The sequence below is a fragment of the Arachis duranensis genome, chromosome 6, assembly GCF_000817695.3.
Source record: "Arachis duranensis cultivar V14167 chromosome 6, aradu.V14167.gnm2.J7QH, whole genome shotgun sequence".
NCBI lineage: Eukaryota > Viridiplantae > Streptophyta > Magnoliopsida > Fabales > Fabaceae > Arachis > Arachis duranensis.
The window spans coordinates 103,498,296-103,520,039 of NC_029777.3; the positions used below are offsets into that span (position 1 = coordinate 103,498,296).

The 21,744-nt window shown below is 32.9% G+C and overlaps 4 protein-coding genes across 6 annotated transcripts; 2 read left to right on the forward strand and 2 right to left on the reverse strand.

Moving 5' to 3' along the window:
* Positions 1-861: 861 nt before the first annotated feature.
* LOC107495353 (cytoplasmic 60S subunit biogenesis factor REI1 homolog 1) lies at positions 862-3,818 on the forward strand. Its single transcript, XM_016116480.3, has 5 exons — positions 862-1,236; positions 2,188-2,766; positions 2,848-3,017; positions 3,124-3,336; positions 3,453-3,818. The coding sequence occupies exons 1-5, from the start codon at positions 1,132-1,134 to the stop codon at positions 3,610-3,612; spliced, it is 1,227 nt and encodes a 408-aa protein (XP_015971966.1). The 5' UTR covers positions 862-1,131; the 3' UTR covers positions 3,613-3,818.
* A 2,380-nt stretch (positions 3,819-6,198) lies between these two features.
* On the reverse strand, positions 6,199-9,605 carry LOC107495306 (mediator of RNA polymerase II transcription subunit 6). The gene is made up of 6 exons (XM_016116413.3): positions 9,443-9,605; positions 8,978-9,262; positions 8,429-8,603; positions 7,981-8,050; positions 7,343-7,452; positions 6,199-6,784 (listed from the first exon to the last, which is right to left on the reverse strand). The coding sequence occupies exons 2-6, from the start codon at positions 9,226-9,228 to the stop codon at positions 6,620-6,622; spliced, it is 771 nt and encodes a 256-aa protein (XP_015971899.1). The 5' UTR covers positions 9,229-9,262; positions 9,443-9,605; the 3' UTR covers positions 6,199-6,619.
* A 284-nt stretch (positions 9,606-9,889) lies between these two features.
* LOC107495302 (probable UDP-3-O-acyl-N-acetylglucosamine deacetylase 1, mitochondrial) lies at positions 9,890-13,810 on the forward strand. 3 transcript variants are annotated; one of them, XM_016116410.3, is made up of 7 exons: positions 9,890-10,013; positions 10,157-10,465; positions 10,679-10,888; positions 11,081-11,182; positions 12,411-12,475; positions 13,318-13,462; positions 13,688-13,810. In XM_016116410.3, exons 1-7 carry the CDS (start codon positions 9,963-9,965, stop codon positions 13,736-13,738), a joined length of 933 nt encoding a protein of 310 aa, XP_015971896.1. In that variant the 5' UTR covers positions 9,890-9,962; the 3' UTR covers positions 13,739-13,810. The 3 variants fall into 3 exon arrangements, with proteins under 3 accessions (XP_015971896.1, XP_020980986.1, XP_015971897.1); XM_021125327.2 differs by having other exon boundaries at positions 13,324-13,462; XM_016116411.3 differs by having other exon boundaries at positions 10,682-10,888.
* A 1,673-nt stretch (positions 13,811-15,483) lies between these two features.
* Positions 15,484-18,979, reverse strand: LOC107495303 (uncharacterized). Its single transcript, XM_016116412.3, has 4 exons — positions 18,788-18,979; positions 16,899-17,974; positions 16,037-16,073; positions 15,484-15,954 (listed from the first exon to the last, which is right to left on the reverse strand). Exons 2-3 carry the CDS (start codon positions 17,783-17,785, stop codon positions 16,037-16,039), a joined length of 924 nt encoding a protein of 307 aa, XP_015971898.1. The 5' UTR covers positions 17,786-17,974; positions 18,788-18,979; the 3' UTR covers positions 15,484-15,954.
* Between the last annotated feature and the right edge of the window lie 2,765 nt (positions 18,980-21,744).

Genomic DNA, 21,744 nt, shown 5'->3' on the forward strand with positions numbered 1-21,744 from the left:
AATAACAATTAATAAAAGTTTAAAAGAATGTCATTTTTTAAAAAAGAATCGAAATTATTTGGAAATTTATTCATTAAGGTTAATTAGTTTAATTTTTTAAAAATAACATGTATATAAATATTTTTATTAGGTTGACACTAGAAAACGTCAGAAGATGAAGCAATTTACTTATTATATTTGTTTCAAAATTTAATCAGATATGCTAATTGATTGTTTTAGCTTCATAAAACATGATTGAACAAAATTAAAAGTACCAATATCTTAAGGTATATTTGTTTTTCAATCTTTTTTATATATGATATAATGAAATTATTGATTTAAGATGTCTTTTTATAAATGATATTTTGTTAATTTTTTAATATTTATTTTCTCAAAAATAAGAAAAATAATAATAAAAAGGAAATAGGCTAAGGCCTAATTATAGTTTATCAATCTGATAGGTCAAGAACTAATCCGTCACAGATTGAAATTCTATTTAAATATTTCGTTAGCTTGAGTTGTTACATGCAGCATGGATGATTCGAACCACCCGACATTTACTTAAACGAACAAATAAACTAAATATTAGATCAATTCAAGTTGGGTTAATTATGTACATTTATTTATCTAAATCAAAATTACCCATGCATTTTTTGGGCTGGACATTATCCATGCATCAAAACTTACAGAAACACAAAATTGGGCTAAAAGCTATTGCATTTAGAACAAAGATTCATAACTCCAAACAAAAATATGCCTAGTCCAAAAGTAGAAGCGGGTCAAAGAACAAGAAGAACAGGCCCAGATCCCGTTTCAGACGACCAAAAATATTTATATCCAGTTTCAGACGACCAAAACTATTTATCTAAAAAAAAAAGAAGAATTGTGACAGAAGCTATTGCGCAAGCACAAGCGAGTACCCTTTCTTCACCGTTTTCCTTTTTCATTGATTCATTCCATTTCGCCGACAACAAAACGAACCCTCACGGCGTGCTTTAAAATAAATAAATCTCTCTCTCTCTCTATTCCTTTTTTTTTTTCATTTCACTTTTCACTTTTTTTCGCTTCCAACCAAATTCAATCCTTTCTTCTTCTTCTTCGAACAAACCAACCCAATCGAACTTAACTGAAAATCATTCAACTTTCGAAACGATGCCGGGATTAACGTGCAACGCTTGCAACAAGGAATTCAATGACGATACAGAGCAAAAGCTTCATTACAAGTCTGAGTGGCATCGCTACAACCTCAAACGCAAGGTTTGAATCTTTTTTTTTTCATTTTTTATTTTTGATTCTTTGGAAAACCAGTTAAATTTTTTAATCATCAGTTTAGAAAACCGTTTATCTTAATTTTTTTTTTTATGATGTCCAGTGTTACCAAGTTCGACTTTGTTTACTCATTTTATTAAACCCTAATTTTTATTTTTTAGCTAACTATATATTCTGGATTTTGGTTGTTCAATCCGGGAAAATTTTAATCATTGTGTTATGTTGTTTTGGTCTTTATCTTTTCAATTTCTCACTTGAGTTTCGTCTTTTACCGGGAAAATTTATATTACTATAAGGGTTTGTTATTGCTTTTGCTTAGGTCGGTGAGAAGTAATCAAATGTGTTCACTGTTAGGGTTGGTTCAATTGCTAGGATAAAATAACATCATTGAGGAAACAAATGTTTTGTTTGATTTGCACTGGTGTTTTCTTCTGTTGCATTTGAGAGTGCCTTAAGGACAATGTTCAATTGGTGCTTGTGCTGAGAATATAGTGGTATAGGGAGGTTTTAATACTGTTGGAAATCGTTTTTCGTGGAGTGTGGGAGCTTTAAACTCGTAATGTTTGGTATTGAACTATTGATAGTATTCTTTCTTTCTTGTTTGTTTTTCCTCTCATCGTTCCTTTTTATCGCATTCACCTTTTTTAGTGCATTCCTGGATTGATATATTAGATACAAATGTATTAAGATATAGTGATACATTGATCAAAGAGTGGAACAGAAAGTGGTAATGAGAAATAAAAGGAAATAGAGAGGTTTTATCCCCTCTTTTTCTTGAGGGGGTTGGTATCTATAATCTATCCACTTTGAAGAAGTTTATTTACTTCTATCTTGTAGGAAGAAGGAAAAGAAAAGGGGGGTGGTTGATTTATTCGCGGAATTTATATTTATATTTACATTATATAATGGTAAATTTCCCTTTTCTTTTGTGGAAAATAGGTGGCTGGGGTCCCTGGGGTGACAGAAGCTCTGTTTCTGGCTAGACAATCTGCTCTTGCTCAAGAGAAAGATAAGTCTAATGAAACCCCTATGCTCTATAGCTGTGGTCTTTGCGGGAAGGCGTATAAAAGTTCTAAGGCTCATGCCGAGCACCTTAAATCACGTGGTCATATTATGCGAGCATCCGAAGGAACTAGCCAATCAGATGAGAAGGCGATAGTCAAGCCACTTCCACGCCGTGTGGCAAATAGGCCTTCCCCGAGAAGAGAGGTAGACAAGTCTGACAATGAAGAAAGTGAAGATGAATGGGAGGAGGTTGATCCTGAAGATGATTTGGTTCATGATGCTGCAAAGTCTATCACTGATTTGGACATGAATGATCATGACGGTAATGCTGATATGGACGAAGATGATGATAGTTTTGAGGAGTTGGATCCATCATGTTGCTTTATGTGTGATAAAGAGCACAATACAATTGAAAGCTGCATGGTTCACATGCACAAGCACCATGGATTCTTCATTCCAGATGTTGAATATTTGAAGGATGCTAAAGGCCTTCTAACTTATCTTGGGCTTAAGGTATAATTTTTGCCCTACTTCAACGTTTTTTATAATTAAAACCTCCTGATCCTAATTTCACCATGCTGTTCTATTTTTCAGGTCAAAAGGGACTATATGTGTCTCTACTGCAACGACCGATGTTATCCTTTCAGCAGCTTGGAAGCAGTGAGGAAGCATATGGAAGCTAAAAGTCACTGTAAAGTGCATTATGGTGATGGTGATGACGAGGAAGAAGTGGAGTTAGAAGAATTCTATGATTATAGCAGCAGGTTAGTTCAGTTTTGACGGTTTTTCCTTTGAAATTGTATGAACTACTGCAACAGAATTGATAACACAACATCCACTCACGAACCATTACTCTTATTTTTCCTCCAGTTATGTGGACGAGCAAGGCAAGCAGCTGGTTGTATCCGGCGATGCAGTTAACAATGTAGAACTTGGCGGTGGTGAGCTCATAATCACCAAGAAAACTGATCGTGGAACATCAACCACAACTCTTGGTTCCCGGGAATTTCTGCGTTATTATCGTCAGAAACCTCGACCTTCATCTGCAAATAGTATGGCCATTACTGCTGCATTGGCTTCAAGGTTATTTCCCAACCTTGTCTTTAATATTTGTAAAAACATTTGGTGTTTGACAAAAGAAAATAGAGAATCATGTGGTAATTGGGATCCCTTTTTTTTTTGTTCTTATTTATTTCCAGGTATAGAGGCATGGGCTTGGCTACGGTTCAATCAAGAGAACAAATGGTGAGGATGAAAGTACTGAAGCAAATGAACAAGTCTGGTGTGGAGAATATGCGCACCAAGATAGGAATGAAGAACAATGTTATAAGGAACTTACCAAAGAATGTTCCATATTAGTCCCCTTTGTTTATTACCCGCTTCTGTTTGAAATTTATGCTATGTTTTGAATTAGAAAGTTATTAAGGAGCCTATAATGTTCGTTTTGAAGTAAGTTTACATATCTTGACCCCTTCAACATCCACTAAGTTTTGGGGGAGATAACCCCGAAGGCAGATTTTTTGTCAGTTGATTTTTGTTATAATGGAATGCCATATTTTCCATCAGAGAGGGTGTTATTTGCTTCAGATTGAAATAGTGTAGGTTTTTTTAGGGTATTGGAACAGGGCAGAAATCCAAAAGAGAGAAATTTTATCTACAAACTGAACGGGAGTTAATATTCAAAATAGCTCCTGAAATTTAACTCCCTAAGCAATTTAGCCTTTAAATTTTTAATTGACTCAAATTGTACCCTAAAATTGACTCGTGTCTCAATTTGGCTTTTTCGACGTTTTCTGTTATCGAAAAACTGACTTGGCAATTTTAAATGATACGTGGTACTATAGCGCTTAGATAATATGGTTAAATTTTTCAAGGTATCAATTTAATCCCTCACAGTTTGAACATAAAATCTAGTGCAGTTTCAATTTTCTAAATCGTAGAAAGAGTTCTGCAGAAAGCTTTGGAGCAACAGTTTGTCACTTGGTGAAAATCTTAAAACCACCATCATCAAGATTCTTTGAAACCCCAAAGATAGTAACTGTTGATGGAACTTGGACAAGTTTGATCTTCCATGCTGTGATGACACCAAAGCTTGACTTCCTCCACTTCTTATGACCCAAAACAGATTTTTCCCTATTATTCTTCTGTTCAGTATCGCCTCCATTAACATTGATTATATGTGCATCGATCACATTATCAATTGCTAGGCCATATTTCCTGGAGATGGTGCCAAATTCACCTCCACTAAGTGTCCTCCAATGCCAATTGTAGCGCAACTTCCAGCAGGGAAGTCATGAACCTTACTTCTATTCGCAATTGTGTAGTAGAGTTCTCCTAGAGTAGTACCTCATTCAACCCACGATGTTTCGTCTTTCATGTTAATGGTACTTCATAACATGATATTCGGCTTTTTCATTTTAATAAATATTTAAAATATTTAATTCCTAAAATACGCATAATGAAAAAGAGATATCAAAATGCACATGTCCGTCACCAAAATAAAATGCACGTCTACTTTGTGAAAGGTTCCCACAAAATGAAATTGAAAGGTTCTCCCTCTTCCATTTTGCAAGAGATCAAATTTTAGTTTTTTATATGATTATTAAATAATTCTTCAAAGATTTTTTTAAAATTTTAGAACAAATGTATAAATAGTATGTTAAATATAAAAATTATTTGTCACTAATAAAAATAAAAGTTGATCTATTTTGTGTCTTAAGGAGACATGTTAAGTTTATAAATTAATAAATTTTTTATTGAAAATATGAAAAATTTAAATTTTTCATGTATTTATTTTATATTTATTAAATAAAAATATTTAAATTTTTTTAATAACAATAAATTTATCATGTGTACTTAGGACACACATTAACTACTACGATTTTGGGAAATTAAGACTGTGCTAGGTTTTATGGTCAAATTGTGAGGGGTTAAATTAATGTCTTGGAAAATTCAGCCATGTCATCTAACCGTTATAGTGCCACGTGTCATTTAAAATTGCCAAGTCAGCTTTTTAGTGACGGAAAACGTCGGAAGGGTCAAATTGAAGCACGGATCAAAATTTCATGGTACAATTTGAGTCAGTTAAAAGTTTAAGGGCTAAATTGCACCGGAAGTCAAATTTTAGGGTTATTTTGAGTATTAACTCACTGAATGGGCAAAGAAGTCCTTTGCTCATCATCAATTAGGATCTTAGCAACGTGTCTAAGAGGTATTCCAAAACTGAAATCCTTATTCTACGCTTAAGCTTTTTGGAACTAGGCAATCAGTCTTGTATCCAGATATGTATTTCTAGTTGAAGCCAAATGCTTCTCTAAATTTCTTCGCTCATTGATGAATAAATATCTACATTGCTTCCTTAAATTTGCATCATATGTCAAATTGATTCCTAAAATTTTATTTGACCTAATTAGATCTTCAAATTTTGACCCGTAATTCGCGTTAACTTTTATTACATTTACAAGTCAAATTACAATCTCTTCGAGCAGTGAGATCATCGTTGTTACTCTCTTCGTGGTGCCATTTAAGTCATTTCTGTTGCCACCAAACAACGTAGTTTTCATTCATACACCATGATAACTTAATGTGCCATTTCAGTTCAAAATGTGAGAGTCCGTAGTGGATCAATTCAAATTTATGATGCAAATTTCAGAAGCTATTTTGGATATTTATTAGGTCATTGATCATTGCAATATTGGCATCAGATGGTCAGAGTCATACTCAACAATGTTATACTTAAGTCTCACATGTGGAAGTTAGCTTATCGGATATTTAACCCTTCAACCAAACACATAGGTAGGCTAAATTACACTGATTATCATAATTTAGACGAGATTACAGACGATATATCTCTCATCAATGTGTAAAATTATAAATTAACTATAATTTAAATAGTATTTACACAGAATACCCTGCATTTTGTAAAAATATGACACCAACTTATCGTATATTTTGTGAAATACAACGCCAATCTCTCCTATAAACACAACACTAATTAAAGTAGAACTGACAAATCAGGCAATGAAAAGGTTCAATGTCATTTATCCTTTTTTTAATTTATCAACTGATGGTAGTGCATTGTTAGTTTGTTATCTCATTTAACCAATAGACTGAATGTCCAAATTCTGAAGGACATGCACTAAAACTACCTATTAATGCATTGTCAATAATTCAAAAAATGAATGATATTATTCTATCTTACAATGAGCCTAGTTGATGGTTACTACATTACTAAATTTCATGAAGGCCCAATAATTTAGACCAAGGAATGAAGGAATAATAAAAGTATAAAACACAGTTCACCATGTTCCAGAAAGGGCCAATGTAGGGAATGATCAGCTTTTCCATATTGCGATTTGTGTGTCATTTACATCAATTTCATTCTTTTTGCAGGTCCTTGATCAACAATGGGATCGCCAGGAGGAACCTGCAACTCTGCTCCTTCTTGAGCTTCGGGGCCTTTATCAGTTTCTCCTGCTGCAGCAGGAGCATATCCTTCTGGAAATGGTGGTGGTGGTGGGGCAGGCGGTAGCTGCAGCAGGAAGTTAATACCCATTTAACACTGACAATCACATATGAGAGAAACAAAAAAAATCTGGGAAGAATGTGGTAAAACTGTAGTAGTTCTTCACATTTTATCAACATATTCTGAAGTCTGAACTTCTAGAGTAAAGCTTGTATATTTACCACAAAAGGTAACAACGTTGATGCATGAATTGCAAGACTTCTAAATAAAGAAGAATGTGAATAACAGCATATTTAGTGACCCATATGTTTTAAGCAGTTTTTGTGACAGTCAATAAGTTAGACACACAAAGGCAAAAGACAACAGATTTTGTTGATAGCATAACCATTAACCAGGATATAAACATTTTATATTTTCTCAAAACTACTTCCACTGTATCCATATACATTAGTTTAAACATGTACCAAATTTTGAAGTGGTGGTTATTTTGGATCGGGGGAGTAATATAATGGATATTCTAGACAAGGATTTTAAAATTCAATCTTCCGTTTCCCCTTAATCCTATTTTCCTCTCCTTCACAAAACAAGTTAAACATATAGGGAAGTCATATTTTTTAAACTTACCTTGCGCTGCAGGGATGCAAGAATTTGATCCACGCGCCTAACTTCCTTCAAGTCAATTGTCTCCTTAGCAACCTTTGATTCCGTTACCACAGTCTCATTTTCAGAATCAACTGATCAAGCAAGAAAAATCAAAATTAAGTTAATGTGAGTGAAAGTCAGCAGTGTACTGTTCTATGGTCATAAGCTTCAACAAGATCATGACATAGTTTAATAACGAACTATGCCCATAATTAGAGTCGACTAATTACTATAGCAGTATAGTTTTAGTTACAATACACTTATAAACCCTGTTGTCAAGATACTCTGGTTAAAAATATCTCATCCTTACAAGATTTGGTGTATTTGGTTGTAGCATAGTTGCATGTTCAGTTAAAAATTTTATGGACAAACAAGTTTGTGGTAAAAAATTAGATATCCAGCCTCCATCATGATCACTTGTATTTTCCCTCTCAAATTTGTCGAGCAGTTGGAAAGTTTGCTTTATTGATAGATTTTCCAGTTTTCTTTTCTGCTATTGAGAAGTGGATCTCTTTGTGTTCCAGGTTTTTTTGTATAGTTTTTGTAGCTACAAAATCATTCTTCACCAGAAAAGAAAAAAGTTTCGTCTTTAAGAAACAAAAAACAACGATCTCTCTTACCATGTCCTATCTTCTCCAGCTTTGAGGCAGCTGTAGTAAAGGCTTTCTGTATATAATAGAGTGCCCTTCCCTGCAAGATCAATCACAAAACCAGTTTTGAATAACACCTTCTCTCCCAATGTAAAAGAAAAGATAATAGATTACAGAAACTGTATAGGGGAAAGCTTTTAATTTTTATGCACCAACGACTAGTAAATTATTTTTTTCTATAGTGTCAGCTGGAATTTAAAATGATATTCATCAAGACTTTGAACAATATGAACCTAATCCAGATTTCATATGGGGAAACAATGAGCAAAATTTCACAACTGAAACTTTTTCTGATTTTCACAATCTAAAGTCCCCATCTCATATCATGCAAGCTATTCAGTGCAAATCAATTGTTTTGAAGTTAGAAAATTACCCCAAAACAGCCAAAAACGAAAATGTAAATCCAGCAAGAACTTACAATTCGAGCAGCAAAAACATTGCATAGTTGTGGTGCCTGGTAAATTGAACCATCCAAGATGTAGTATGCCAGCATCGGAGTAACTTTCTCAGGGCTATCTCTCTTTTGTTTGCGAATTACAAAAAGGTGGGGTTCCAAAACTTCACTGAGCATATACTCTATCCCTGTCATCTTCCTGAAGAATAAAACCTGGTTTAGACATCTACTTCACACCTTAAATCATTTGATGCAATTTACTAATTTGCAGTAGCACCGCTTAGCCTAAACAAAATTCAGATTTCCCAACAACTTGGTTTCCTCAATAACCTACAGAAATTTTCAACCGAAAGCTTTCTCCTTTGCACACTTCTTAACAGAAACCAAACTCCAAATACTACAAATTTCCAGCTCTAGAAATTTCATCTTCCCAAACCTCCTAATTTATCGACCAATCAATTCCACAATTTCCACATATTTTGACAAATCAGTCAACACCAAACTAACCCAAAATGCAGATACAACGCAACAATGGCATACACAAAAAGGAGTTTGAGATGGTTGGCGACTTACGATAGTTGTGAGATGTCGAGGGGGTGGACGGAACGCATTCGAAGCTGCTCATTGTTGCAGCCCCAATCATAAAAGGGGGACAAAGCAAAGTAATCAAACACCAGGTTCCGATCCAATGGGTAGGTGTTAAGCCAAAGCTGGTCTCTGAAGCATATTCCAGTCATGTCGGTCCCTGGAGTTGGCGGCGGCGGTGGCGGTCCTCCGTCAAACACTGGATTTCCCGGTGGCCCCATCGGTGGCGGTGTCGCCATCTTAGGTTTTATGTAAAACGAGCTGCTCCTACTCCTAAAAGTGTTGTTTTCAATTATCAATAACAAATAATTTTTTAAAAAATCACAAATATAATAGGCAATCATCTACAGAAATCTAGAATCAATATGGAAAGCAAGATAATCTCAAAATTTATAACACAAACAACCTATAAAGTCAACAACTTGTTTCTTTTGAAAAAAAATAATGGCATACCGACGGAGAAGCAGAGAGGAGGGGGGCAGCGGTGAGTGGCCGGATGGTAGCGCAGTGTGCCACTGGCAGAGGAGAGAGAGAAAGAGAGAGAGACTTAAAAGTGTTGAAGATGAAGGACTGAGAAGTTGATGACAAAGCAGCGCTCTGTCTCAACCTTGTTCTGTGTTCTATCATAAAAGCAATTAAGAGTTAGCTACGAGAGTAATGACCTATTAATTAGAATTTTCATTTAACTCCTATTATTAGAAAAATTTAAAAATTTTTTTAATACATATAAATAAATACATTTAAAATTTAAATGTTTTATATTTTTAATAAAAAAATTTAATTTATAAATTTAATATGTACTCTTAAATAAATAAATTCTAAAATTTATGCTAAATTTAACAATTTGACCATTTAAATTTTATTATAATTTTATTATAAATTTATAATCACCTGAGTTTTCACCATTTAAGATGTTTTATTCAAAATCCCAAGGCTGGGCCTACTCACATTAACGTAGCGTTGACAAGTGACAATGACTGCTTTCAACTCCTTCAGATCGTCCAAATTGGTCTCATGGAAATCTGTTCGTAATTTTCTTTTCAGAAAGCTTTATATTATTCTGATGAAAATCACTTGCTTAAATTTTCCCAGAAACCAAATAGAGAAAATCGTTGTTCTCCTTTTTTGTTTCTATTCAATTGAAGTGAAAACGTCCATGAATCGCAGACCGGCAGGCTTCAGCAAACCCTAGCGAATTGCATAGAGCGGAGGGGCAAGGCTTTGCATTCAGGAAAGGGTTCGACAGTGCGATTGTGCCCTGGGTTCGCCGGCGAAGGAAGGTACTTTGATTATCGGAGCAATTTGATTCCGGCATCTATTGATTTTGTTCAGGTGTCGCCTCTCTGTACGACTCTCTGTAAAAATGGTTTCCGTGTTCGAACCGTAGAGCACTTACTTTCTGCATTGGAGGCTGCTGGAGTTGATAATTGCAGAATTGAGATTGAGAATTTGGATGCTGAAGAGCGTGATGCTGAGGTAACATTTTTGAACTGTGTATTCAATTGTTTCATGAATTGTAAAACTTTTATATATTTCAATAATATAATTTAAAAGCCAATGAGCTATAGCTCAAATGGCATAGTCTCTCCATACTCACGTAGAGATTAGAAAAACATTATCTCCGTTTGGTGCAGAAAAATATCCCTAGTCTATTCTGATTGTAATTGTATTATTGATTTTCTTTTTTAGCAGATTCCTATATTTGATGGATCAGCAAGAGAATGGGTTGAAGCAGTGGATGAAGTTGGTTTAAAGGTGGCAACAACCCGGGATGGCAAACATTGTGAGAAAATGGCAGCACATGTGAATGAACCGGTGTATGTTTGGAGGGATGATTCTTTTGTTTCTGCATTTCCTTCAAACGTGGTTAAGATAAGTTATGGCATCAGCTTTCTACAGGTAAAGAATGATTGATACATTGGATTGAGAATATTCTTTTGTTCCCAAAGAGTATTAGAATACTATTACTAGTATGCTGATATTTTAAATTCAATTGATGTTGAATGTAAGGTCACAACTCACAACTGCAGATTTTATCTATTCATAGATGCTTAGCATTGAGTAATAAGCAAGTACACTTCCTTCTTGTAGGCACCAGCTATAGGCTCCCAGTGGTTTTCTACACCATCTGTGGACAATTTGTTTTATACCAGACAGATCGCTTTGGCAAGAACTTTCTGTATTTATGAGGAGGTTAGTACGATTTTCTATTTCTGATCTAGTTATTGCCTTTGTGTTGCAATGTGTCATTTAGTGGAGAATCATTTGAGAGTTGATATGTCATTTGTGATTTGTCACTTATATTTTATCACTAAATATACAAGAATTATGCCTTATCTACTACATGGGTTCAATTACACTTCATCCAGATTTGTACTTGATGCATTTGATTAAGATCTACAATGAGTACCCATCACAGCCATCATGACATTGTTAAATTTAGCCAGATATATAAATTAAATGAAAAGTAGTGTGAGGGGAATACAGGGAATACAGAGACCTAGAAAAACTATAATAAAACCACAAGAGATTTAGATGTTAATGGTATGACTTTTCTTGATTCATATAGTCAACTTTACCTTGTTGGAAATGTAGCAAACTCTTTTCTTGTGGAAATAATTCATCCTGAGTATCATTTTGTCTATGCTTAGGTGTGGGTAATATCACGTGCACTAAGAGTTTAGTGTTTAGGAAGGGTATGATGTTATTTTTGTCTTTTGCTGCAAACAAGTTACTATTGTGTTTTGCAACGAAACTTGCGGGCACATGGGGAATATGTTACCTGGTTTTATAGGCACAAATTACATATATACGAGACCCGTATGTTTTATGGAATTGCATCAGTTTTTTGCAGTAATTTTTTTAGGTGTAATTGTGTGAGAACTAAGATCTAATAGTGTGAAGGAAGGTAGCAGAATATGAATAATAGCACTAAGATTTAATCTCTACTAGTGATCAAAATAGTGTGAAGAAAGGTAGCAAAATATGAATATTAGTGCTAGGAATGATCTCTACCAGTGGAGTTGTGATCTCCTCCTTTGAGTGTGTTGATAATAATTGATAAGGAAAAAAAAAGGATGAACAGTCTTGCTGAGTATTCAAGAGACTCAGTTGTCTCCTAGTCTTATCTTGTTTTTCCAATTTTCTAAGGTGCTCCCCCACAGTTCTCACCCCTTGGCCTACTTAATTCTCCTTCAAACAGAAATAACAATCTATCATCTCCCTCATGCTAACTTGCCAGGTAGACAAAGTTACACAAACATTCATCTGTGTCTTGCATGCCTAACTTTTCAAATTATCCGTAGCAACAATTAAACCCCTGACTATAATTAACTTAGTACCTAACACTTTTTTTTTCTTCTATATATTTATTCCCATGTGTTCGACATGATGTGGTTCACACTTTTAAAATATCTTGCAGATTGAGCAAATGCGCAATGTTGGACTAATCAAGGGGGGTTCTCTGGAAAATGCCATTGTATGCTGGTAAAACCCTGCTACGAGTATACATTATTACTGTTAATGATGATCAAATATATGATAGCTAGTGAACCTATTTAATAGCTCTGGGAATAAACCATGGTAAAAATCTTAGTAGCAACACTTTTGCACATACGTTGGATAAAATAAACACATACTTTGGCACGTACTTACAGCTAAAATTTTTTGTCCTATTCTGCAGTGTAAAAAGGATTCTCACTATAAGAGAGTTGGTCTTTAGCGTTCTTTTTAATAAAAAAACTCACTCTCAAGTCTCAACGGATAATTTGCTATTTGTGTAACTGACCAGTCTAGGTAATCATCTTATTGTACCAACCCTGTCTTTTAAAGATGATGTAAATATACTTGACTCGTGGTAAGGGAGGTTAGAGATGGAAAGTTATGATGTAAAATGGGATGGACACTTCAAGATTTTCATCTGTTTAGAACAGCATAATAGACGCTTAAACAAGTAGGGGTCATTTAACTAATGCATATATTTCAATTACCATAAATATAGGATATGATTACAATTGCAGGATATCGATAGCCTATACAATGAATTCAAATACTATGAGTATGGACACAATTTAAAGTAATATGCAATTTATTCCTTGAGAGATTTGCATGACATAAATCTAGTCTTTGAAAGATATTCAGCATCAAATAAGTTTAGAAATAAAGTGATATCACACATTCGCATTAGCCCCTGAATGTTGTTTGACGTAAGTCCCTCCCTGATGCCCACCTACATAGATTCGTTTGGTATCTGGTGATCTTTTACAAAGTTATGCACTCATCATGTATTTACTTCTGTATTACTGTATAACTCTGGTTTTCTTCTGTAGTACCAGTAAAGGTTGGTTGAACCCACCTCTGCGTTTTAATGATGAACCATGCCGCCACAAGGTCTTAGATCTTATTGGTGATCTTTCACTTTTTGCTCAGTTTGGGAATCAAGGACTTCCAGTGGCACACATTGTAGCTTACAAGGTATGGCCATATGAGCCTTTGGTTCTATTTCCTTGCTTTCGTTGGATCTCTGTCACTTTGCTTAATACTGTGTGTCGCTAGAACTGCACCCTTCTTCTTGAAATATAGAAGTGCCACTTTATCTCAATGCAAAAGAAGTTGCATGCTCCAAAATTTGATTCCCAGATCGGATTATGCCTCAATCAGCATGATTTTTAATGCAATTGACTCATAACCTTGGTGCAGGGTGGCCATGCTTTGCATGCTGGTTTGGCACGCCAGTTAATGGGTGAGTGATTTCAAAAGCTAGTGCGCAGCCATGATTAAACACGAGCCAGTTGCAGGTTCAGGCGAACTTGTTAAAGTGGTTTTCCAAATTGAGTTGCGGGGAAGCAAATGGAGATGAAGACATCCTAGCTGGGAAGGCACATGGCCTCCCTCTCGGAATGCATGTTTTTTATAGGGAAACAATTCACGTGAGCAGGCTTTGAGTAATTACTAAATCAGTACCTAAGTTTTTAAAATTGGATACTTTGGTCTCTCAAATTTTAAAATACACAAAACAGTCGCTAACATTTATTTTGTTAGACAATATAGTTCTCCTTTATTAGTTGTTACAGGTGACTGCAGACGTGAAATATTAACTTGCACACATTGTTATTAACTGAGTTGTCCTCAACTCAGTTTTCAAGAATAAAGTACAAAACAATTTTCAAAAAATTTAAAATATCTCAATATGAAAGATTTTAAAAATTTTAAAAGTTCCTCGGAATGTTTTTAATATTTTTAAAAGTCAAAGTTTTATAACACTTTTACTAATTAGAATAATAAAATATTAATAAAAAATATATAATAAATAAAGAATACAAAAAATAACAAAATATATATTAAAAAATTTTTTATTTATTAACCAAAAAATATTCTAAGAAATAATTGTTTCGAAGTTTATCTGAAAGGTGATTTGGGCCTGAACATGAAGTTGAGACTTTCTGATGCAGCGTGAAGTGGGGAGTGGTACAAGCATCCGACTTGTGTCCAGCCAAGGTGTTGTCATCCGAGTTTTTCGTGAGGAGGTGGGGAGTGGTATAAGTAGGTTTTTTGTAGATTTTGACTCGAATATACTTGAAAAGTGTCTGTATATTTATAGTAGAGTAGAGAACCACCCTTTAGAGTGGTTCCACTTCGATAACTGCTCTATTTATCTTAAGAATTTGTTGAGATCTACCTTCTACATGAGATGTAAATAGTAGAAGATATTTAAGAGAGGTAGTTACTTATTTAAATAAACAAGGTCGGACTATTCGTGTCGTGCCCGAGCTCAAGAAGTCAAGTGAGTACAAAAAAAGCCATTTTTTTGGGTAGGTCTTTATTTTTATTAAATCTGATTTTATGTTTTTAGATTAGAATATAAACATGAATAATTAAATATTATGTTGGATTAAAAATTTTAATTTATTGAGGTCATATTGAATAAAATCGGATGTAAAACTTTAAAATATGGATAGAATTAGAAATTTAATATTTTCAACTTGCGAATAAGATGGAATTATAGTTTAAGGTTTAAATCCTAACTATGGCCAGCACTAGCAGTGTCGATATTGTGCGCATCCATTTAATTGAGTTACTAATCATAGTTAATTTCATTTACAAATTATTTTCAAAAAATAGCTTAAAAAAAATCGAGGGACCCACAAGGCATTGACGTGAATAATATTTAGTGGTATCTGCAGATGCTAAGGCTTGCTCTCGGAGGAGGGAAACATTTCTCCGCACGCAATAATGTCTAAAACATATATTACTCAGTGGAAACATGTATTACTAAGTGGAGTAATGACGTAATCTCCTAATTATTTTTTGAAAGAAAATAAGAGGTATATACTCCTAATAATAGGTTTAAAGATTCTCTTAATACAATATTTAGCCCAAACTTGCATCAATCGTAATTCACACTATCTAAACTTAATTAATGTATATAATATTTTGGGATAAGATGGTTTTTCAGACACATTAATGATCATTTTTCATATTTCTATTCATTGACATTGACATAAAACATAACATGCCTCCCATAGAGGGGGTCATTCTAACATACCACAAGTTCATCCACAATCAATTGAGAATATATACAAATAAGAGGTAAAGTAAAATAAAAAATTGTAGTTAAGAGGCAGAATTGTAGCCTAATCACTAGCTAGCAAACTGTGTTCCACTTAGATTCAGCAAACAAATGTGACTTCAAAGCTAAAAGCATAAAAGAAACTTTTTGAATATGTGACAAAATGGAACTGTCAAATTCATAGAAGTTTCCCAACTTAGCACATCTCAGTGCAAAGTGCAAAAGGATGATCTAAAAAGTAAATCTTTGCATGGTTTTAACACATAATAATTGTTATTGCTCACCATGCCCCCTGCCACTACTTCCATTTCCCTTAATTTCATAACTAACTTTAAAGGGAATGGATCAAAAAGGCTCCTTATCACCATTATTGCGTTCTTTCAAGCCAGAAGGAAGTCTACAGTTAGCAGAAAGTTCATCAGGAATTTTGCAAAATGACAAAATGGAAGACGAAACATTATGCGGAAACAAGCACATACCTAATTATCAAAGAAGCGTGATCGGCGCCTATGCGATCTGGCAAAGGACACAATTATATATTATTTATCTTATATTGAATCGATGCAAAATGGTGCCGGTGCCGGGCAATCAGATATATGAAACCTCAAAACATTAAAAACAATAGTCGGAAATAAAAAAAGAAAAAAAAAGAATAAAGTAAACAGAGCATATCGTATCTCAAAGTACAACAACACACAGTTGAGTATACAATAGTAACTTGAAGAAAACCGCGACAAATCAGGTTGCTAAAAAATGAGTTAGATAAATTAAAGTATCCTCTCGAGATGACCGTACAAGACCAATTAAGGCATACATTTTCAGAATTGACCGTATCGTGTTAATGTGAAAAATCATTGGTGAAAATCTGCACGCACAATTTGCACATGAAATGATCCTCACCAATGAGATCACATTTACTTTCATCGACACGACATAACATCAAAACATCAATACATGAAATAAAATATTATCTTTGCCAGTAATGCAAATTGCAAATGAAACAATATCCACTTAAAATGTGAGTTATATTATTATCATCAAAAGGTACTATATTCTTTTAAAAAAAGAACGATTACAAGTTCATAATAATAAATATATGATGGTGTCCTTGAACAGTAAAAACAAGGGAACAAGTTCAGAATGTTCAAAAAGGAATATTTCAGTTCTAGTCCTGCATCCTTTCATCACACCATAATATAATCTTGTGCATAGAGTACTGTAATGAAATGATCATACCTCAATAAATCAGAAAGTTAAGACACATCACATAAAGATAAAGTACAGTTACACTGCAATATAGCAAAAAGCAACAGTCGATTTAAAGGAAGACAAGTTTATTACCTGCCGTAACCACGGTTACCCCTTGAGGGGCCCCTTGTACTAACAAAATCATCATCAATCTCATCTAGCCCATAGTCATTGTACTCCAAGGATACAACAGAACCTTCATCTGAATTTGAAGTATCATAACTTAAACGGCGATTACTCCTTCTGGTATCACCTACTCTTGCCCTCCTTCTATTTCTTGAACTTCTGAAGTTGTCAAAGACTTGATACAATATACAAGAGGTCCACCAATTGCCATCATCTCCGGGGAAGTCCTCAAACTCATCTCTAGAATCATCATCCCCGTATTCAATCACATAATCTCCCAAAACCACGCCCCTCGGGGTTTCTGAATGAATAGTGCTCAAAACATCTATAATCTCAGAGGACTGTTGGAAATTCTCCCAATCAAGCTGTCGAGCGGGATCTATTTTTGACGGACGGGCATGAGGATGTTCAAGTTGAGCATGTTGCTGTAACTCCAAGTAACTTCCCATGAATTTACATTTCACCTCATCACAGCAACGCTTCTTCTCATCAAGATGCGAACGAGCCTTGTCAACAACAATCCACCCAGAAACCTCACCCCTACACAATGGACAACTCAGCTTGCATCGACCATCCGGTGCCACTTGCTCATTATTTTCTATGGCAGCATCCGGCACCACTGGAACATTACTTTCTACAGAAGTTTCATCAAGTGCTGGAGATGATGACATACCACAGGCACTTTTGAAACGATCCAAACAATTAGAGTGCAGATGGTTCGTGTCACATAGAAAAGGACGACATCCTTTTTCATAAGATGAACACTGAAGGAGCACACTATTATGAGGGAAATCTAAGCATATGGGACAGACAACGTCCTCCCAACTGATATCTAACAACTCAATATCCTCCATGCTGTTTCACCAAGATTGGACTATGCTATCAAAATGACCGAAACCATGAACAGTCTGCTTTATACAAAAATTGTGTATGTTCTAGCACATGGATTGCTCCTTACTCTCAAGAGTCTCAACACCAACGTTGATGAAAACTTGGTGCTATATCAAGCAAATTGTGTCCCTGGTATCGGTTTTAGAACAAGCCTGGCATTCAAGAAATAAGCTCTAGGTTAGAGACATCTGAAACAAGAACACAAATAACTGCAAGAAACACCTAGAACCATATCAACAACACCGCATTTTAACAAAATCACTCCACTGAAGTAAGGCTTTCAAAACTTTCAAAACGCATAATGTGAAATGTAAATTGTCAACAAGAAAAAAACTTCTATTCTGAAGTGACAGATATGCGAGGCTTCAAGTTCTTCGGTTATTCAGCGCGAATTTAATCAATATGTGACCAGATAAATGTTGATTAACGAATAAACAGGCTTGTACACACACACACAACAAACAAGACATAGAACAGAGCCATTTAGAGGGTCCATGATTCAAAGTTTCAAACTCCAAATCAACCATAAACTAAATCTGAAATTTCAGCAACACATGCCTACACCTAAATAGCATAAAGCTCAGCACACCAAAATAAAATTGACACTAATACACACAGTTTACCATATCACGAAAATCGTTAATTCAAATAAAATATCGACCAATCACATAATAACAATCGACTCTAACAACCAAAAAAAAATCCAATTTTCATTTGTTGTATTAAAAATGGGTGACCAAGTTGACCAATCCAAAATTAAAAAGGTATCCCTACCGAACAAATATGGGGACGGTAGGTACACATAAATTGAACAGGACCGATCATATAAACTAATTAACACCCAAAACAATTAATAAGACGAAAAAAAAGAAACAAATTCTGAAACAGAGGTGATCAAGTACATTAAAATAAAATTTAAAAAAAAGGAAAATAAAAAGCATGTCAAAAAGAAAAAGTAAAGTGACCTTCTTGAACTGAAGAACTGATGAGTGATGACAGAGAATAGGGAAAGCTCGTACGGAGTGTTGTGTTGTTCGTTGCGATCTCTGTGAAGCTTTGAGGAGTCTCTTTCTCTCTCTGTGTTCCGTTGTTGATGTTCTTCTTTGCCAAGTGCAATTGTTGAACTTTATACTTTTTTTTTTCTTTTTCTTTTTTTCTTTTTTGTTATTTGAAAAAGGGAAAGATAAAATGATGAAGGCAGCAATGAAGGTCCTCGTAGACTCGTACACTGAAAGGAAATGACGCTTTTGCCCTTTGTTGTTGTGCGTGGCTTTCGCCCTCCCAAACTAAGGTGAAAACTCAAGCATCAACTTCACCTGAGTTTTCACTCTAAAATCAATTGTGGAAATAAAATACGGCTTTATTGATAAGGTTAGACACAAACCTTTAAATTCTGTTTTGGTTTTTAATATTTTTGGTGAATTTTATTTTAGTTTTTAATATTTTAATTATTTTATTTTTATTTTAAAAAAATATTAATATTATTTTATTATTAAGTTTTTTATTAATAATTAATAAAATTAATATATTATTAATAATATTTTTGTTAAAAATATATTTTTTATTTTTTTATTTTTATCTTCTCAACAAAATTAAATTTTACCTTATTATTATTATTTTTTTTACACTATTAATTCTTTAAGAAAAGTTTGAAGAAAAAAAAAATATTTGAATTTGCTAAAAGAGAATAAAGGTGAGAGATTAAAATATGATTTATTCTAAACATTAGGATCAAATAGTATTTTACCCAAAATTAAATGAATTTGTCATATATGATTATTTGGTAAATACTTGAATAAAAATTTTATAATTGTCTTTGTATAAAGATATTTTTTATTATTAGATGATGAATTATAAGATTTGATTTTGATATATTATAAAAGTGTTATATTATTTAAAGTGTGGCTAAATAAATAAGAATTTAATTTTAATGCACGATAAAATATTTTACACAATCATACAATCATATCCATTCTTTTTTATGATCATTCACGCAGTCAATATGAAGGATAATTATTCTTGTTGATATAGCATTACGTAATTAGATGCATGTATAAAACTATTTTACACTGACAGTACATCAAAATTAAATTTAATAAATAAATCATACTTTTAATACAAGTATCTTTATAAAAAAATATTTTAACATCTTTATTAGAGTGAATGTCATAACAATTCACATAAATTAAAATATAACATTAGATAACCAACTTAAAATGATTGAGTGGTTAATTTATCGGCTTGCTTTAATTTTTTTTTGTATACAAAAAAATTATAAATATTTTGTTTGTTTAAATATTACTTTTTTATTTTTTACATTTTTTTCTGTAAATTAAAGACTATTTATTTCAATTAAAATTCTGTTTAAGAATTTAAATGCATACATAAGATAATATTTAAAATTTTAAAATTTACTTGAACAAATAACTGAATTATTGGCTGAATGAATCTAAGTTAGTTTGATTAAATATTGCTTTTTGAACTAGATTATATTTATGTTATAGATTTTATAGTCTATTTTCTGTCTATTAAAAAGAATGTGGTCAATTTATTTGTTTATGTTGACTATTCACATGATAGCTAATGTCAAATAGATTGAGTCAACTTTTTGGTAGTAGTTTCTTTTTTATATAAAAGAGTAAACTTTCATTTTCGCTTTTAATTATTTTGTTAACTCTTATTTTGTTTTTTATCGATTAAAAAATGACATTGTGATTCTTAGCGATTAATTTTGTTAGATATTTTATTTTTTTTTGTTAATATTTTTATCTGTTAACAAATTTTATTTATGTATTACATTAGTTAATGATATATCAAAAAATTATTTCAAGATATAAAACGATTCTTATCGTGTCAGTAATACACTGCAAAATAGGATAATTAAATTTTTAAAAAAATTAAAAAATATTTAAACTTTTAACTAATTTAAACATAGACATATAAATATATAGTAAATCATAAAATAGGATAAGTATCTCTAAATTTTAACAAATAATTATATTTACTACACTTATAAAAATAAATAAATATAAATATATAATGTATTCAAAGATAACTTTTGTGGAATAAAAGCATCAAGTTTGTGAAAGTTCATTACGTGACTCAAAAGTCTACATTCAGTAGCCAACCCCTCAACCTGCTTTTCATTTTTAAATTAGCTCTATTAATATGAATTTTAAGATGGATTAATTGTCCATGCAATAATATAAAATATTATGCTTATTCATATTTCTTAAATTTTAAGATATCAAGTATTTTAAAATTATAGTATATTAATAATAATATAACAAAACTTTAAAATAACAATTATTTAAAGAAAAAGATATATTATGGTGTAGATAAAGTATTATTTTTTGTTTCCAACATTTGAATTAAATTCTAATTTGGTACTTAATATTTTAAACGTTTTATTTTAATCTTAAAAATTTTCAAACGTCTTATTTCAATTTTAAAAAAGTTTCAAGCGAGTTTAATATAGTCCCACCGTTAAATTTGACACAAATAATTTGCATATTGAAGAGTCAATAATGATCGCCGATATAAAAGTTTTTTTTTATTTTAGAGGTTGATAATTGATTGTTAGAATTTGAGATTTTGTAAAAAAAAAAAGATCGGAGAAAAGAAATATTACAATAAAATTTTAGTTATTTTTTTAACACATGAAAATAGATAGAACTTAACTAGTAACATTTATGTCACTAGTCGTATCAATTTAACGGTAGGATAATATTGAACACACATAAAAAAAATTTGTTTTTCACAGTATCCCTCAAACATTGATGAACAAAATAGTACTTTTTCTTATAGAATTACAGTGCACCTTAATGCCGCTTTTTAATTTGCATATGGATGCATGAGTGGTGTTGGACTCTGATATGGGGGAGGGAGGTGCTTCACAATTTTATGGTATCAGTGGAACCAC

What these genes read in the sequence shown, in the direction of transcription:
- LOC107495353 (XM_016116480.3), top strand. Translation starts at nt 1,132, where the DNA reads ATGCCGGGATTAACGTGCAACGCTTGCAACAAGGAATTCAATGACGAT. An exon ending in TAACTTATCTTGGGCTTAAG is followed by an intron (nt 2,767 to 2,847) that starts GTATAATTTTTG and finishes TCTATTTTTCAG; the next exon opens with GTCAAAAGGGACTATATGTG. An exon ending in ACTGCTGCATTGGCTTCAAG is followed by an intron (nt 3,337 to 3,452) that starts GTTATTTCCCAA and finishes ATTTATTTCCAG; the next exon opens with GTATAGAGGCATGGGCTTGG.
- LOC107495306 (XM_016116413.3), bottom strand. Translation starts at nt 9,228, where the DNA reads ATGGCGACACCGCCACCGATGGGGCCACCGGGAAATCCAGTGTTTGAC. An exon ending in GCTGGAGAAGATAGGACATG is followed by an intron (nt 7,453 to 7,980) that starts GTAAGAGAGATC and finishes TTGCTTGATCAG; the next exon opens with TTGATTCTGAAAATGAGACT. An exon ending in TTGCATCCCTGCAGCGCAAG is followed by an intron (nt 6,785 to 7,342) that starts GTAAGTTTAAAA and finishes TTCCTGCTGCAG; the next exon opens with CTACCGCCTGCCCCACCACC.
- LOC107495302 (XM_016116410.3), top strand. Translation starts at nt 9,963, where the DNA reads ATGACTGCTTTCAACTCCTTCAGATCGTCCAAATTGGTCTCATGGAAA. An exon ending in AATTGGTCTCATGGAAATCT is followed by an intron (nt 10,014 to 10,156) that starts GTTCGTAATTTT and finishes CATGAATCGCAG; the next exon opens with ACCGGCAGGCTTCAGCAAAC. An exon ending in CTGAAGAGCGTGATGCTGAG is followed by an intron (nt 10,466 to 10,678) that starts GTAACATTTTTG and finishes TTTCTTTTTTAG; the next exon opens with CAGATTCCTATATTTGATGG.
- LOC107495303 (XM_016116412.3), bottom strand. Translation starts at nt 17,785, where the DNA reads ATGGAGGATATTGAGTTGTTAGATATCAGTTGGGAGGACGTTGTCTGT. An exon ending in GGTAACCGTGGTTACGGCAG is followed by an intron (nt 16,074 to 16,898) that starts GTAATAAACTTG and finishes GTCCTTTGCCAG; the next exon opens with ATCGCATAGGCGCCGATCAC.